At 33.0% G+C, this 17,373-nt stretch overlaps 2 protein-coding genes and 1 non-coding gene across 7 annotated transcripts; 1 reads left to right on the top strand and 2 right to left on the bottom strand.

The window, feature by feature from the left end:
- Positions 1-932: 932 nt before the first annotated feature.
- Positions 933-7,684, bottom strand: LOC141687041 (pentatricopeptide repeat-containing protein At4g16470). Of its 5 annotated transcripts, none has more exons than XR_012560906.1 (4): positions 7,357-7,684; positions 5,379-6,848; positions 4,333-4,717; positions 933-1,569 (listed from the first exon to the last, which is right to left on the bottom strand). XR_012560906.1 is itself a non-coding variant. In XM_074492182.1 (2 exons), exons 1-2 carry the CDS (start codon positions 7,578-7,580, stop codon positions 5,540-5,542), a joined length of 1,533 nt encoding a protein of 510 aa, XP_074348283.1. In that variant the 5' UTR covers positions 7,581-7,684; the 3' UTR covers positions 4,729-5,539. The 5 variants fall into 5 exon arrangements, 1 of the variants encoding a protein (XP_074348283.1); XR_012560905.1 differs by lacking the exon at positions 933-1,569 and adding an exon at positions 4,001-4,231; XR_012560904.1 differs by lacking the exon at positions 933-1,569 and having other exon boundaries at positions 4,001-4,717.
- Positions 7,651-7,730, bottom strand: TRNAL-CAG (transfer RNA leucine (anticodon CAG)). Its single transcript has one exon. It is a non-coding gene; the product is annotated as a tRNA-Leu (tRNA).
- Positions 7,731-15,068: 7,338 nt separating this feature from the next.
- LOC141685898 (protein FAR1-RELATED SEQUENCE 5-like) lies at positions 15,069-15,476 on the top strand. The gene has a single exon (XM_074490973.1). It carries the CDS (start codon positions 15,069-15,071, stop codon positions 15,474-15,476), a length of 408 nt encoding a protein of 135 aa, XP_074347074.1.
- The last annotated feature ends 1,897 nt before the right edge of the window (positions 15,477-17,373 follow it).

The following is a 17,373-nucleotide window of genomic DNA, read 5'->3' as shown; positions in this document are numbered from 1 at the left end:
ATGGAAACAAGTTATTATTAGTTGAAAATTGTCCACTTCTCTAACATATTGGATATTTTTTGTCTTCATGCCCGCATCATTACAGGAAACTTAGTCAGGATATTTTAAAAATTATAACTTATAACTTAAAATTAAAAAGTGTCATATAAAATAAAATAAACATCGTAATTTATAAATTATTTAGGTGTTAGAAATTATTTATGTATATATTATTTATAAGTTGATAATGTATTTGATAAATTATAACTTATAAATTATAATTTATAAATTATAATTTTTTGAAACAATATTGAAACGTAAATTACAAAATTTTACAATTTTAACAAAAAATTTAATCCAAAAGAAACTATGAAATGACAAAATTTTAAAACATAAATATTTAAATTTTTTTATGATGCTTTGTATTTTTGCACCTATTTAAATTCACTGGTCATGTGTTTAAATTTTTTACAAATAAGAATATTGTTTATCAAATAACTATTTTATATATTAATTTTAGTTACACATTCAAAGGAATTTAAAATATGTGTAAAAATATAAAAAATATGGATGAAGCACTCTTTAACAATATTAGTCGTTGTAAGATTGAAGCATACAAAACCCATATTTAAGAATATTTTTCTTTTCGAAAAGAGAATATTTTTTGTTTCTAACATAAAAAGGTTAAAAGATTTAAAACAAAATAAAATTTAAGATGTCACAAGAATGAGAAAGTTAAAACTAGAATTTAGCTTCAAAAAGAGAATACTTTTTGTTTCTAGCAAAAAAGGTTAAAAGATTTAAAATAAAATAAAATTTAAGATGCTGCAAGAATGAGAAAGGTAAAACTAGAATTTAGCACACAACCAACTTTCACATTCTAATCATATTGGATGTTAATAACACATTTAGCCAAACAGTCTCATAAAAACCTAAATGGTCATTAGGAAGCCCATTTCCCTGGCAGCCAAACATACACTCCATTTCTTATATCTGGTTTAGTTTCCCGGTTTCATAGTCAAACTTGAACTTGCACCCCGGTTCCAAATAGATAAATAAGTATATAAATAATAAATTGTGCAGAATAAAATAAAGATAAATAAATGAAAACTATAAAAAAATTAAAAATTGTTAAAAAGTTGTAAATCAATAAAACAAAAACAAAGTGCCTTAATCTTGAAGCATTTAAAACCAAATTGCAAAAATTAGTGAAATGATAATCCTGACAAGGTAAGAAAGTGATTATTTGATCAACAACCAACAAGAAGCAAGATATGCAAGGTATGCACATATGTAGATCAAAACTCTCCTGGTCCATCTTTTACTCCTGCCTCAATGATTTCGTTACCTCTTCTTTAATGTTTACGTTTCTCTTTTAGGACGCGCCTCATCTTTAAAATTCTCTTTTGGTTGTTCAAATTGTTGTTGGGGACTATTTTTTGTCATCATTAGTAATCTCTTACACTGCATCAGCTGGGCTTTCAACACCTTCCCCACTAGCTCTATCTTTTACCAAATACTTGAGATAGATCATCTTCAAATAGAATGGATTTATTCTTTAGTCCCTTGTCCCTTGGCATTTGGATGACACTGTAAAAAAATAAACAAATTGTGTTGGAATAATAACCAGTAAGGTGTCTAATGATTTCATCTTGTACAGTATTCTTCAACAAATCTAACAATCAACAACGTAGCCCTGTAATTAGCTAAAATTAATAATGTAGCCCTCTAGTGCAGGAAAAAAACATAATGTATGCGGAAAACAATGCAGTGCAGAAAATAGTGCAGCACAGAAAGTGCAGAAACAAAGCACGGCAAGAATTAGTGTAGCTCACAAAATTCATAATCTGATCCAGAACTGTATGCAGAAATTAGTACAGAGCAGAAATTTATTGATCTGATGCAAAACAGTTTGCAGAAAACAGTGCAGTGCAGAAAATTAATTATCTGATGCAGAAAATCGATAATCTGATGCAGAAAAACAAATAAAAGGTGATCAATATAGTCATGAAGAGGTATGTAAACAATAACGTCATGCTAATCACAGTACTGCTAAAGACAAGTAGCATATCGAAATAAATAAAATCTGCAGGCGTTGAACTTACAGAGGGAGTCGCTGATATTGAGCTCAGTTTTACAGAGGGAGTCGCTAATATCGAGCTCAATTTTAAATAATGGACTTAACCGCCTGATATATAACAAGCCAAATGCAGAGACCTTTACCACTGATTTTGTTCAAATGAAAAGTAGGAAGCAAAATAATAACATACTATTTCATGCCTCTTTACCGACCCACTCATATCATATTTCACATGCCAGATGCAATACTACTCATCTAACCCGTTACGAACTTTTTCGTCACGATGCTCCTCTGTTTTTACTAGTACCCAATTAAAACTGTCATCGTCATTTTAGCAAAAAAACTGTCGTCATGATATTCACATAATTTCCGCTTCCTCCTTCTCCACACCTCGTACACAAGCTAGATTAAAAAAATTCACTACTTAAGACAAGTTTTATATCTCTCATCCACCTACTTGTGCTTTAGGTGTTCTATAACAATAATAGCATGTTTATTTATGAGCTAGAGTGCCATAGTCATTATGGATAATGAAACCATCAACAGACATATAAGAAAGTTTAATGTACTTTAGTATATGTCCAAAAGGAAATTAAGATAATTTAAAGAAAATAAATCTGTATATTCGGCTCCTTGGTCATTTCAGTTCTAATATGAAGGCAAATTATAGCTTAAAATAATTACTGAGCACCGGCACTATCATGAGTTAGCCCTATGTTACTCGGACTCTTCATTTTAATTTCGAGTACTTGTGTCGGACACTTGACGCTTGGACTCGGACACTTATTTTAAGCAAAAAATATGCATATTTTTCAAAATATTATCGAGTCTGATACTTGGACACGTGTCCATGTCGGACACTTCTAGCCGAGCCAGCAACTCTAGTTTACAATAAGCAAAAGGAAGCTTACTTGACAATTGCATAAATTGCAGTGGAAATCAACTTGCAGATGACTAGACATGGTTTACTTGATTGTTAATAATTGTATAAATTTGATCTGTATTGATCAGGCAATTAACAGTATAGTAAATTGGATTATATTTATGTCAAAAAATAAAATATTCATCAATTTCATGCATGATTATAGGTTACAGACACTCCCAGCTCATTAGCAGCTTAATGCATTTACGTCTTCTGATTTACACACAAACAAATGAACTAAATTATACCAGGATTTATGAATTAATAATAAAATTTATACTGCAGTTATCACTAGATCTCAGCCTGTTTTTGGTGTCCGTTATTGTCTTTTAACTTTTAAGAGCATCTCCAACGTTGATCATCTGTTAGGTATAATGTCTATGTGACAGTCTAATATACCTAATATGTAAAAATGTCAATATACCTAATATGTAAAAATTTCATCATTCTAACGGGAGCTCCTGGTAGGTATATTTTTAGATGACGAGAAAAGGGCACGCTACATTTATTGAATGTACTCCCATCATCGAAATCAATACACGTCACCGCTTACCTAGTTCATGCTTAAATATGGTCTAAAACTTAACCTAATCTTACCCTATATTCTCTTTTATAAATATTTTTTATAACAAATAACATACTACCTTACGTAATTTTTAAATATTATTTAATTATTAACCAAAAATAAAAATTCTAATATTATATTATAATAAACTATGCTTCAGTTAAAAATTATATTTATATGTAGGTAATGTTTGTTAATTTTATTTTTTCCATTTTTAAATATGTTATTATATTTATAAATGCAATAATTTTTTATTTTATAATATTTACTTTAAAATATTTTCATAAATATAAAAATATAAAAATATTGTCATTAAATATTTTTGATTTAAATACATGTTTTATTTTCAATTGTATTGAATATAAATAGCTTAAATTAATTTTAATTTTATATTGAAAATTTAAAATAAAATAATATTTTGGATATAACTAAATGAATATAGCTAATACCACTGGAGTATAAATTCTTAAAGGTACAACAAAATTTTAGCTAATGGTGTTTTAGCTAAAAAGTTTACATAATGCCCTTGGAGATGCTCTAAGAAACATTAAATTCAGGACTATTTTCTGATTTTCTGAGCAGCTTTCATCGACAAGCAAGGCAGGTAAACTCTCTTATACACAGCTGTGCAGAATATCACAGATACATCACGGGTCCTCCAAAGTCCAAACAATATCATATTCATCTAGATATATCAAGCGCAATATAGAAGAACAATAAAAATTAGACCAGTACAGTTCAACTAGAAAACATTCAAAATTAATTACAGGAGATTTCCAGATTTACCTTGGGCCAATCTTAAAAAATAATCTTATCAAATGAGATAGAATTTTTCCTGTTCATTTCCAGCCAAATCAGCTGCTATTTGGACCACGCATATCTTCAAATTGCAAAATATTGCTTTCTTAGCACTCTAACCCAAGACTCGGTATATGGTCGAGCTTTCATGCCACATCCAGGTTGTATTTCCTCCAAAAGCTTTTCAAGCTTTCCATGAAGACCATATTTTGACTGACAATTTTCAGCTTTCCAACCACCATCTTCTATAAGTTTCAACGATGACTTAACAAGAGTAGGATCCTCAACATTTCCCCATCTAACATTGAAAATAGTTTTATTGCGTTTACTAGCTATCTGTTATGCTTTAGGATTTGACGCCATGATGTTTCTCCTGCAATCTCAGTTACAAGTCGAAGATAAAGGAAAATACCAATACTAACGATATCCAGTAAAAAATAAAGGCAACTAAATTGATGTATTAATCTAACAAGTAGATCAATTTCAGGCATACATATCCAATAAGCAAAATACATTCCATAGGAAAACAAATACAAAATTCTAAAACATTAGTAATCAAAGATGTCTTGAGTTTTTCCAATCATAAAACATTTCGTTGGCCAATTGGTCAATCTTAATATATTTTAACATTAAGATACTTCAAATTTATCAATTGACTTTGATGATGTTTACTCACTTTAAAACTGTTTAATTTTGACTATATGTAAGAACCTCATAGATATAAAGTGAAAAGTGAATGAAATCAAGTGTTTAAAGATGACTCAAGTACTAAAAATAGTGAAGATAGAAAAACTTATAAAAAAAATCCAGTTGTCTGGAAATAATCTCACGTGCGTAAGAGATCCTACATATAATGTCATACTGTCTTTTCTCCAAGAACCACTCATATGAAAGAATCATTTTACTAGGGGGATCATTGTGCCGCATACTAATAATATTTACTTTGCAGATAATTTTTAACTTTAAACTTTTGAGATTCATATCTCAAATACTGCCTACTCGGAAACCTATATAATCCAGCCCTTTTTTCTAACCTTAGTTAGTCCCTGCTGATTTTGCCGATCTTCTTGCCAGGCTGTACCTATATCAGAGTCCACATGGGTCCCTGATCTCTCTAGTAAATCTGCCTCTTCAGAAGAAACTTATAAGGTGCTGTCCTTGTCTCCGACTTTAGTTAGTCAATGCTGACTGCAGATTAATCTTCTTGCCAGACTCTGCTTATATCAGGAACAAAGTCATCGTCCTTGAGAGTGCGAGTCAATGCTTTTATAACCTCGTATAGTCGTTCTATATATTTGTGAGCATTATGACCCATATAAAAGTAGTGTGCCTCCTTTTGGTCCTCAATCATGCTATAACTTGGCTCCTTCTTTAATCCCATTTCCTTCATTCCACTCCTTATTTCAGAGACATTGTCCCATAAACCAACAGCTGCATAAGCATTAGACAAGACAACATACTTCCCTGCATTATCAAATTCCAACTCAAAATATTTCCTCGCAGCAAACTTCATCATGTCCATGTTACCTTGCACCTTACAGGCCTCCAGAAGAGAACCCCATATCACCGAGCGTTCTTTACAAGGTGAGTCCCAAACAAACTCGTAGGCTTCTTCTATTCTGCCAGCTCTTGCTAAGATATCAACAACTGCAGCATAATGTTTCCCTTTTGGTTGAATACCAAAATCTCTAGTCATTGACAAGAAATATTCCCAACCTTCGTTAACCAAACCTCCATGGCTACAAGCACAAAGAACTGCAAGAAAAGTCACATAGTTTGGCTTAAATTTTTCGGAGATCATCTTATTAAAGGATGCCAAAACCTCTACTACTCTTCCCTGCTGACCATATCCATTTATCAAAGAAGTCCATGTAATAACATTCCTCACAGGAGATGTGTCAAATACCAACTGGCCATCGTAGGGGCAGCTGCACTTGAAATACATATCAATAAGGGCACTATTAACTACGACATTCCCAGTATTCTGACTCTTTATCAAGATACAATGAGCTCGCTTCCCTTGTTCGAGAAGTGCCAAAGTGGCACAGGCTCTTAAGACTGATGAGAATGTGAACTGATCAGGTCGAAAACCACACTGTCTCATACTATGATAAAGATTCAGTCCCACTACTTCAAGACTGTTCTGAACATAACCCCCTATCATTGCGTTCCATGAAATCACAGTTTTCTCCAGTAATTGATCAAAAAATATATGAGCAGTATCAAGATTACCAGATTTTGCATACAGTATAAGTAACTTGACCTTAAGATATTCATCAGGAACAAATCCAACAACAACCATTTGCGCATGAATTCTATTTCCTTTTTTATAGTCTTCCTTAAATATGCATTCTTGCAAAAGAAGACGATATGTTTGAGATTCCACTGCCACCTTAGAGCGACACAACAATTCAATTGCTGGTACCAGCCTTCCCGAGTAGATCAGATCTCTCAATGTCTCATCCAAATACAAGAAATCTTTAATGGCCTCATCCTGGGAGCATCTTAACATTGATAATTACAATCAAGAATTGGAAAACAAAATCCGGTAATCTAGTCATCACACTCATTCCCCATTACAATAAAACACTTCAAAAGTCACACAAATCATATACAGACTTAAAATTTCTCAAACAGTTGGTAAGAACTTATAAAATAGCTGAAAAAGTTACATACCGGCATAGTGGCATAGGCTTACAATATCATCAGTTACCTATTTGAACTAAAAAACTACACATTCCAACTCGAACCTAACTCAATACTACGGAGACAAAACCTGAAAACAGCATATCGCAACTCATTTATCTGAAAATGTTACTTCTTCCAGCCTACACATTCATTTATATTAATCAAATTTCAGCAAGTTCTAAAATTGCACAATCACCATCAATTACACAAATGACCTTATAATCTACACATTCTATAAAAAATAAGTTTAAAAAATAACACAAGTAACACAAACATACACAGATACATACATTTATATAGTTAAAGTAAGAAACTTTATGATACCTAGTATGTGGGCGGAGTCTTCGGTTAACAGTGGTGGAGATTTTTCCGGCAAACATGGGGCCCACAATCTCTTTTGAACAAGAAGAAGAGTGAGTGTGATACTGAAAAGCCCTTTTGAAAAGGGTTGATTTTGCATATAGATACAAAGGATTTGTGGGATGTTTCATGGTGAAAAAATACATACATGATTTGGGTTTTGGGAAGTTCATGATTCTTGATTTCATTGCTAAAAACCAAGATTTTAGCAATATGTTGAAAACCCAAATGAAATTATGAAAAATGAGGAAAAATAATTGTCAGCTGTGGGATTCGAACCCACGCCCTTTCGGACCAGAACCTGGATCTGGCGCCTTAAACCACTCGGCCAAACTGACTTTTTAAAATGTGTTGAAAATCTTTCTATTAGATCGTTAGGTTATTTTAGAATATATATTTACTTTCCACTTTTACTGACCACAAAATATATTTACGGTTTTGTATGGGTCTTTTGTTTGCCGGTTTTCGATATCACTGGCATATAACCCGTGCAATACACAGACTAATTATACATTTATAATTTTATTATTTTATAAAAATAATTTATAAAAGACAGTAATTATATATTATTGAGATTAATACAATTAAAATATTTATATATTATTTTGTATGTATTATATTATTAAATGATTCAAAATTTAATTAGTTAAAATCTTAAAATGTCTTCTTACTATAACTTATAGGTCATTTCGCTACACGAGTGCAGAAAATGTGAGAGTTTTGAATAACAATGGTGTATGTGTATGGTTTGGTAAAAAAAAATTGTAATTTTTTTTTAATTTTTTTATGATTTATTAATTATTTTTATTTTATTATAGTTTGAATTACTAAAATTAATTTTGGAAGGATTTTGTTTCCCTACAAAAGAGATAATAAAGAAGTTGAGTGCGATTATAAATTAAGTTGGATAATAATTCATAGAGTTTGTAGTTATGTTAGATACATGATTTAATTTTTTAATAATTTATAAAAGACAATAATTATATATTTTTGATATTAATGAAGTTAAAATATTTATGTATTATTTTGTATGTATTATATTATTGAATGATTCAAAATTAGATAGCTAAAATCTTAAAATGTCCTCCTACTCCAACTTAGCTAATGTCGTTTCGCTGCGCAGGAGATTATAAAAAAGTGGGAGTTTTAAATAGTAATGATGTATATGGATGATTTGGTATTGTTATTTGTAACATTGTTTTTATATTTATTTATGTATTAATTATTTTGTTACGTTATAATTTGAATTATAAAAAAAATTGGAAGTTTTGGTTTCCCTACAAAAGGGATAAGGAAGAAGTTGAATGCGATTAAAAATCAAGTTAGATAATAATTCATAGAGTTTCTAGTTATATCAGATACATGATTTAATTTTATTTAATTTAATTATACTTATTCAAACTTTATTTGTTTATTTTTTAAGGTATTAATATACTTTTTAGGAAGGTGTTAACCGGCCGGCTTGTTATTTGTAATATTGTTTTTATATTTTTTTCTTGATGTATTAATTATTTTGTGACGTTATAATTTGAATTATAAAAAAAATTGGAAGTTTTGGTTTCCTTACAAAAGAGATAAGGAAGAAGTTGACTGCGATTAAAAATTAAGTTAGATAATAATTTATAGAGTTTGTAGTTATATCAGATACATGATTTAATTTTTTTAGTTAAATTATATTTATTTAAACTTTATTTCGGAATGTGTTAATATTTTTTTTAGGAAGATGTTAACCCACAGACCAAACGAAACCATATTTCGCTTATAATAATATAGTATAGAAGTATTAACCATTTTAAACTTGTAGTGGGCGTTTGTTTCATCGAAGTTTAATTTTCAAATTCATAAGATATGAGAATTTGATATAGATGAATGAAGTGGATTTTAAATAGATCGGACAATTTTTCAAAAACAATACATAAAAATTTAGTATTTATATCTATATTTCAAGAATACGGCCAAGAAAAGTATATGAAAATGTGAATATATATATATATGGGTGTCTATCCAGAACCACATGTGATTCTAATAACCACCTACCACATTGTTATATTGCGGGAGTATAGCACTTTGCTTCAACGCGGGCAACGCAATGTTACATTGCGGGAATACATCAGTTTTGACTCAATGCGGCTTAAGCAATGTTTAATTGCTGCAAATAATTTAGTTTTATTTTTAAATAATTATAAAATAATAGATAATAAATATATAAATAATTTTAATTGATGTTTAAATTCCTAATTTATTTATTGTTTGGTTGTTATATTTTTATTTTGTATTTATATATTTCTATTAATAAATTCTTTATTTTAACAAACTATTACTTAAAATTCGCGAAATTACAGAACAGCCCCCGATGCCGCAATGAGCCATTGCGGCATACGAGACCCGGGTTTAACCCGTTTCTTCCTGAAATCCCTAATTTCATAATAACAAAAACCTAATTCTCCCACTCTAGGCGATTTCAGGCGATTTCAAAGGATTTTAACCCATTTCTCAGGTGATTCAGCTACTCAGGTATGATACACGCATATGCACACACATATACACACACAGTTACATACTACCGCAATGGGTCATTGCTGCTTCCGCAATGAGCAGCAACTGATTATTTCTCAGGCGATTCATCAACTGATTATTGGGCGTGTGTTAGATTTTTTGTATCTATTTCAGAGATTTTGTTCTTGATTTGTGTATCTATTTTAATGATCGGTTATTTAGTTCAAGAATCAAAAGTGGTGATTTGTTGTTTCTAAGTTTTTGTGATTGTAAGTGTTGGCTTTTGTTGACTTTGATCATTTGTGCTATATTAGGTATTTTTTTATGGTTTATAAGGATCATTTGTGCTATATTGATTGACTGGTTGTGGCTAGCTTATAAACGAATGAGTCATGCCGAATTTTCGGTAGGACTTAAAATAGAAAATAACGGTTATATAAATGTTTCGTGTTTAAGTTGGGTATAAGTAACTTCCCGATTATATAGTATTTTTTATTGTGCACTTTGCAGTTACTATGGAGAATGAGTGCGGGCCTATTGTTAGATCACTCTTGATGATGCAGGATGATCATATTAGTACTGTTATATGGGCGGGAGGTCTGCGAGATAAGCTTGTATATATACTGATATATACATCATTTATGTTTGTTCTAATTATGAGAATCATATTATATACGGATTCTGAATTGGCTGCTGCAGATTTGCTGAAATCTTGGTCTGGTGTCCGATTTAGGCAAACGAATACCCTATTCCATAGGTAAACGAGCGTTTGAACAAAACTGATAGCTAAAGCTATCAACGACTCGTCTGTAAGGCGTTTGACGTCATTTACTGCCCGTAAACAGTGATTCTTATTTTTCTGATTTGATTCTGATTTTTCTGATTTTTGACATATTTTCTTTTTATGATACATCTCTAAAACTAAAGAGTTAGACTACTCGAATAACATACTCGAATATGTATAAGACACACAATAGTAAAAAAAAAGTAAAGTTCTAAAACTAAAGAGTAGTACTCAGACTGAATAACATCAGACTGAATAACAGGGGGAGCGGATAGGGGGGTCGACTGTGAAGTAGGGGGAGCAGTAGCAGCAACCTACAAATGCATTGAGTATCAAACATTATATACATCTCTAAAACTAAAGAGTTAGACTACTCGAATATGTATAAGACACGCAATAGTAAAAAAAAAGTAAAGTTTTAAAACTAAAGAGTAGTACCTCAGACTGAACAACATCAGATTGAACAACATGGGGAGCGGATAGGGGGGTCGACTGTGGAGCAGGGGGAGCACTAGAAGCAACCTACAAATACATTGAGTATCAAACATTATATACATCTCTAAAACTAAAGAGTTAGACTACTCGAATAATATACTCGAATATGTATAAGACACACAATAGTAAAAAAAAAAGTAAAGTTCTAAAACTAAAGAGTAGTACCTCAGACTGAACAACATCAGACTGAACAACATGGGGAGCGGATAGGGGGGTCGACTGTGAAGCAGGAGGAGCAGTAACAGCAACCTACAAATGCATTGAGTATCAAACATTATATACATCTCTAAAATTAAAGAGTTAGACTACGCGAATAACATGCTCGAATATGAATAAGATTCATCCTCTCAACAGGGTGCGCCTATTGAAATTCGCTTATCGGCCAGGGTATCCGATGTAGTGTCACCACCTCAAACATAAACAATTCTTGATGCACAAGGAAAGGTTACACACACAAATTATGAGTTGATGGAAACAAGAGTTTCGACCATTTTACGGTCAAATTCGATTGTTCAAGGTTCTTTAATGGACCAATTGCCTTTACAGGTGTTAGGAGAGGATACTGATCCAATAGCCATATGTCAGTGGTCAGTGTCTACCTCCCCAGGACTAATAAACCTGGATGTATCTGCGGATAGTGGATCTAACATAGGTGTAGATCGGCAACTTGTTGACAATGATTTAGATATTACCTGATGAGTCACAAGGAAATGTCTTCACAGACATTAGAAGGAAACTTTGATCTTTATGCTAAATTCTTTGGATCATTGTTTACCTTCCCAGAGTTCAAATCTGGAACCCTAAAAGGGAAACTAGCAACTTGTAGATTATGACTCAGATTCATCTAACGAGTCTAACAAGGATGGGGATTTGCGAACTCCCATTGCACCACCTGTGACCTCCTTAAGGATGGCTAAGGTGATTTTCCTTGCAGGTACAGCTGGATTTTGGAGCTATGAGAGGAGTGATACACTTGTGAGAATGAGTGTAAACACGAGTGGAGAGAAGAGTGAAACACATGTGAGGTACACGAAACAGAATCACACACTCACAGTGAGGAAGAAAGACAGAAATACCATATCCCATTCCCTATCCCTAATCATGGTTCTTGATACTTTGGGTCTCGAATCTGTTTATGATTGGAACCTAACTCTTAGGGACCTAACATTTACAGATTAGATTAGAATACTTCGGGACCTTTGGGAGCTCACAATTGGTAACACTTGGTGATCTCACATTTGGGAGGTATAAGGAGTTGGGAAGATTGGTGAACATGATGATCAACAGTGAAGTCATTCTTGCAGCATTTAAAGGGACATGGTTGATCAGACTATGACTTGTTATTTCTTTTCCAACCGAGTAACATATGAGAACTCCTTCAGATAACAACATACATTCCTTCTCTAAGGGGGTGATAAAAGCTTCTATAATAGTTTAGAGGATTCCTCAACTAAGGGGAGAAATAGCAGGGAGGAGGAAAAAGCTAAAGCATATGTACACTACACCATACCATTGCTGTTTGTAACTATGGATCCTATTGTAGGGAGAGGTGGTAAAACACAAGGTGATTTCCTAGTAATCAGAAGAAGTGGTTTGGTTCATCACTATTCTTCATAAGGGGAGAAGCTGTTTTCCAAAAGTTGAGTACCATAAGTTTTTATCTGCGGATCCTATTGTACGGGAGAGGTGGTAAACGAAGGTGATCTCCTTTAAGCAGTTGATTCTCATAAGGGGAGACACAAGAGAGATATGCGCTTCTCAACAGGAAATGTGGTTGTACAAAAGAAGCTGCAGATGATTACTTCAAGACTGAGAAGTATTATCTAGCAGAGATTTAAAGAACCAAGGAAATGAAGATGAAACTACATGAAGATCAGTTCAGTGCTAGAGGAACAAGCATCTTCCATTTCAGTTACTCAAGAAATCTGGAAATGCAGTATTTGATCCCAGAAACCAGTAGCATTATTTACAAGTCCTGGTACATTAATTTTTCTAGTTGTTAGTTGAGTTATCCTCTCTATTTAATTTGTTTATTAAGTTTAACAATCAAATAGGGGGAGATTGTTGGTGAGACTGCGTAGCTGTATGAACAGTTACGTGATAACTCAATACGATAGCAACATTAGAACAGGACAGGTTAATAATACTACGTCTACACAAGAAATCAGGAAGAATGAAGACAAAGCAAATACAAAGAATCAGAAGATTATAAGAAAGCCTGAAGTCTGTCTACAGGTCACTGAAAGAAGTTCATTAATATGATTATGCCTCAGTGAAGAACAAATGTTAAAGACTTTCAGGGTTTTCAGAAATGTTGAAGATTCAGTATACAAGTGCTACCGGAAGATTTCAGTAATGACATTGATTGAAGATAGACAGTGTTTGAAGCATTGGAATCTGAAGAATTGAAGACAGGGTATAGACAGAGGTTAATGAAGACGTTGTCTAGAGTACCAGAAAGGATTCCAGTGAAAGTATAATTGTTTATTAACAGTTAGTGTTCGAAGCAATAAAGTTGAGGTAAGCTTAACAATTTAATCAAGGCCATAATACGTGGACCTGAATCGGGGTTAGTCGTCTATGAACCAGACCAGTTGCACTAGGCGTCAACAACTCATGAAAGGAATCTGAGCATTATTTATAGAAGGATTGTTAAGTTGAGGAACGTACTTGGATTGAACGTTTATCTGTTAAAGTAAGAGAAGAGGTTCGCAGGGTATACAGCTAAACAGCTCAGGGGACTGGCGAAGCTCAAAGTTTAATTGTTAAATTAAATAAATTATTTAATGGACTTTAATATAATTTATTTAACAAACTTAAAATGATTTATCTTATAAACTTTAAATAAGTTTATTTTATAAATCTAAATTAGTTTATTTATGTAAGTTATATTTAAGTTTATTTTATAAATTAATTTAATTACAATTTAAACTTAAAAAGAAAAGAAAAAAGAAAAGAAATAAAAGAAAAAGAAAATACAAAAAAGGAAAAACAAAAAAAAGAAAAAGAAAACAAAAGAAAACAAAAAAAAAGGGAAAAAGAAAGAAAAAGAAAAAAGCAAAAGGGATGTAATAACAAACGTACTAGTTTGTTTGTTTTGGTATATACTGGTCGCCCCACAGGTTTCTTCCCCCTGTCGCCACAGAGAAATGCTGAATAATAAACAAAGGCAAATGATTGCCCCCGGGTCGCCATAAAACCTCCTGTACTCCTATCGCCACAGAGGTTTTAATAAAGTTGTCACCACAGAGCTCCTCTCTCCTCAGCCACACATTATTGGATAAAAGACTACACAATTGCAGCAGAAAGTGAGCCATTCATTTTTTCTCTTCATCTTCTCTCCCAAAAAGAGAAGTGAAAATGGCAGCGAAGATTTACAGAGAAGCTCAAGCTTTTTGTTTATCCGTTTAACTTCTCACCGGAGTAACGTTATAATGCTCGATTTAATTCTTGTATATTCTTAGGGGCATTATAATTGTTACCCGGTAATTAAATCCTAGTACAAACAAAAGCTAGATTATTGTATATGATTTGATTTGTAAATCTTTGTAGTAACTAGGAACTTTGTTGTTCTTAGATTGTAGCCGATTAATTTATTTACCGGAGTGTAGCAACACACTCGAGGATTTATATACGAATATATATTTTCCCGAATATCTTTTATTCCTCGCTTTATTGTTCCAAACACTATTCCTCTCAAGAACACGAAACCACTAACCGAGCACTAAATATTTTATCCACTAACCGAGCACTAAATATTTTATCCACTAAAGATTCGAAAGAATTTTTAATTTAGTGATTTATCGTATTCAACCCCCCCCCTTCTACGATAATTCGGGACCTAACAACGCGATCATTGATTGAGTTGTTTAATAAATCAAGAATTGAGACGAGCAAAGTAATGAAGTTTCTTAGCGAGACAAAGGGGGGTGTTGAAAATCTTGGTTTTTCTAATCAAGACGTGCGTAATGTCATACGTGATATTCGGCGCCGAGTGTTTGATTCGGGTGATGCGGAGTGCGGATTACTTTTGCTACAAGAACTACAAGAAAATAGTTTTGGTAATTTCTTTTATCGGGTGGATGTAGATGATGATAATCGTGTACGGGGTTTGGTGTGGGTTGATCCTCGATCCATGAACGTGTACAAGAATTTTGGTGATGTGGTTATGTTCGATTCAACTTACCGGACGAATAGGTATTGTATGCCTTTCATACCTATTACGGGCATAAACCACCATTATCAAAATATACTATTTGGATTTGCACTTGTAAGGGATGAGACTGAGGCATCGTATAAGTGGGTTTGAGGACATGGTTGGAAGCCGTCGATAATAAACCGCCTCGAACAATTATTATTGATCAAGATATTGCATTGGGAAATGCCATTGCCGAGGTCATGCCTATGCCACAAACAAAGCATACATATTGTACATGACATATAAGTAGTAAGTTTCCCGAGAAGTTGTCTTATTTATACACAAATTATCTGGAGTTCAAGACAGAGTTTAATGCATGTGTGTACAAGTCGTTGACACCTACAGAATTTAAAGGTAGATGGGAGCAATTAGTCGAGAAGTACGATCTTGAGGATCATGCTTGGTTAAATGACATGTATGTTATTAGAACTCAATGGATTGGTGCTTACACAAAGCAACATTTTTCCACCGGCATGACTACAACTTCAAGAAGCGAGTCTACAAATTCTTTTTTTGATGAATATGTGCAATCATCTACCGGTTTGAAGGAATTCATTGAGAACTCCTAAAAGGCATTGGAAATGAGATTAGTTTTGCACTCGTCCTTGGAAATGCATGCATCCGAAATCTACACGAAAGAAATGTTCAAACGTTTTCAAAAGGAGCTTATGAAAAGTACATATTACATCATGAACAGTGTCAAAAATAATGGAACTTATATGTCGAAACTGTATTTGGTTGAGAAGGATACCCTGCCGGTGAATTGCAGAAGAAAATATTGAGTGACGGTTTTCATGTACGAAAAAATTGAATGCTCGTGTAAGAAGTTTGAACATTCCGGGATGATTTTCAAACACATAATCCGTTATCTTGACAAAAAACAAAAAATCAAGATCCCAGAAAGTCTCATCATGGGTAGGTGGATAATGAACGACAACAAAATTGCGGGGCCTCTTCCATATGCTCCTCCCGCTATTGGTAATGATGGTGCGTCACAACCATTAAGGTATGTTGCATTGTGCAAATCTTTTCAAGATTTAGCTGCTTCCGGTAGTTGTTCCGTTTCATGGTGTTATTCCTAGTGGACTAACAATGAGATTTACAGAAGGGGGGTTGAATGTAAATCTCAAAACTTTTTCAAGTTTTGAGCAGTTTATGAAAGTTGTGTGTTCAAGAAGAACAAGTGTGTGAATTGCTTTAAGCTAATACAGACAGATATATATTCAAGCACAAATGTAAAGAACACAACAGACCTTAAAAACTTTTCTGGTGGATTTGTTGTTCCACCAGAGATGGTATTTTAGAAAATCTGTGATTAAATAATGTTGATCACAGCTGCATCCTAGTACAAACTAGATGAATTTTCTCTCAATATTTTTCTAAACAGCTCTGGAAAATCTCTCTTCTAATTACTAGCTTCTACTTGGTTTATATATTACCAAGTGTACAAGTGAAGAACAATATAAAATACAGTAATAAAATACGATCTTCACTTGCTTCTTTTCCTGTTCACTCCAGTACTTTGTTGACTATTGCATCTTTGTACTAAAGAAGAACGGCTGCTTTTTCTGTTGTTCCTGAAATTCGGCTACCACATCTCAGTTGTCTCTATCAACCCATGTGCCTCTGTTTGTAGGTACAACTACCCCTTATCAACGGCTAATCATCAGAACATCAGTTGAAGCTTTCATCCGTTGATGCACTCATCCGTTGAAGGATGTTATCCGTTGATGACTTTATCCGTTGAAGCTTTAGAGACATCCGTTGAAGCTTAGCTTCTCATCCGTTGAAGGTCTTTAAGTCATCCGTTGATACCACTTCACTTATATAAAATTACAAGGCATGAAGTATTTACAATTGGCCTTCCTATCTGCATATCATCTAGTAGTCAACATGACTCATAGTTTCTCTCAACTTCCAAGAATTACATTTTAAATACAGAGACTGAAATATGCTACAACACTAGACTTATTTCTAAGTAAAGCTACACCATCAACGGATAGCCAAA

This window comes from Apium graveolens, chromosome 9, assembly GCF_009905375.1.
Source record: "Apium graveolens cultivar Ventura chromosome 9, ASM990537v1, whole genome shotgun sequence".
Taxonomy (NCBI): domain Eukaryota; kingdom Viridiplantae; phylum Streptophyta; class Magnoliopsida; order Apiales; family Apiaceae; genus Apium; species Apium graveolens.
This window is presented reverse-complemented; position numbering and strand designations above follow the sequence as displayed.

Excerpts from the sequence above, each read along its gene's own strand:
- LOC141687041 (XM_074492182.1), bottom strand. The coding sequence starts at position 7,580 with ATGAAATCAAGAATCATGAACTTCCCAAAACCCAAATCATGTATGTAT. Across the intron at positions 6,849-7,356 it reads AGACTCCGCCCACATACTAG|ATGCTCCCAGGATGAGGCCA; the intron begins GTATCATAAAGT and ends ATCAATGTTAAG.
- LOC141685898 (XM_074490973.1), top strand. The coding sequence starts at position 15,069 with ATGAAGTTTCTTAGCGAGACAAAGGGGGGTGTTGAAAATCTTGGTTTT.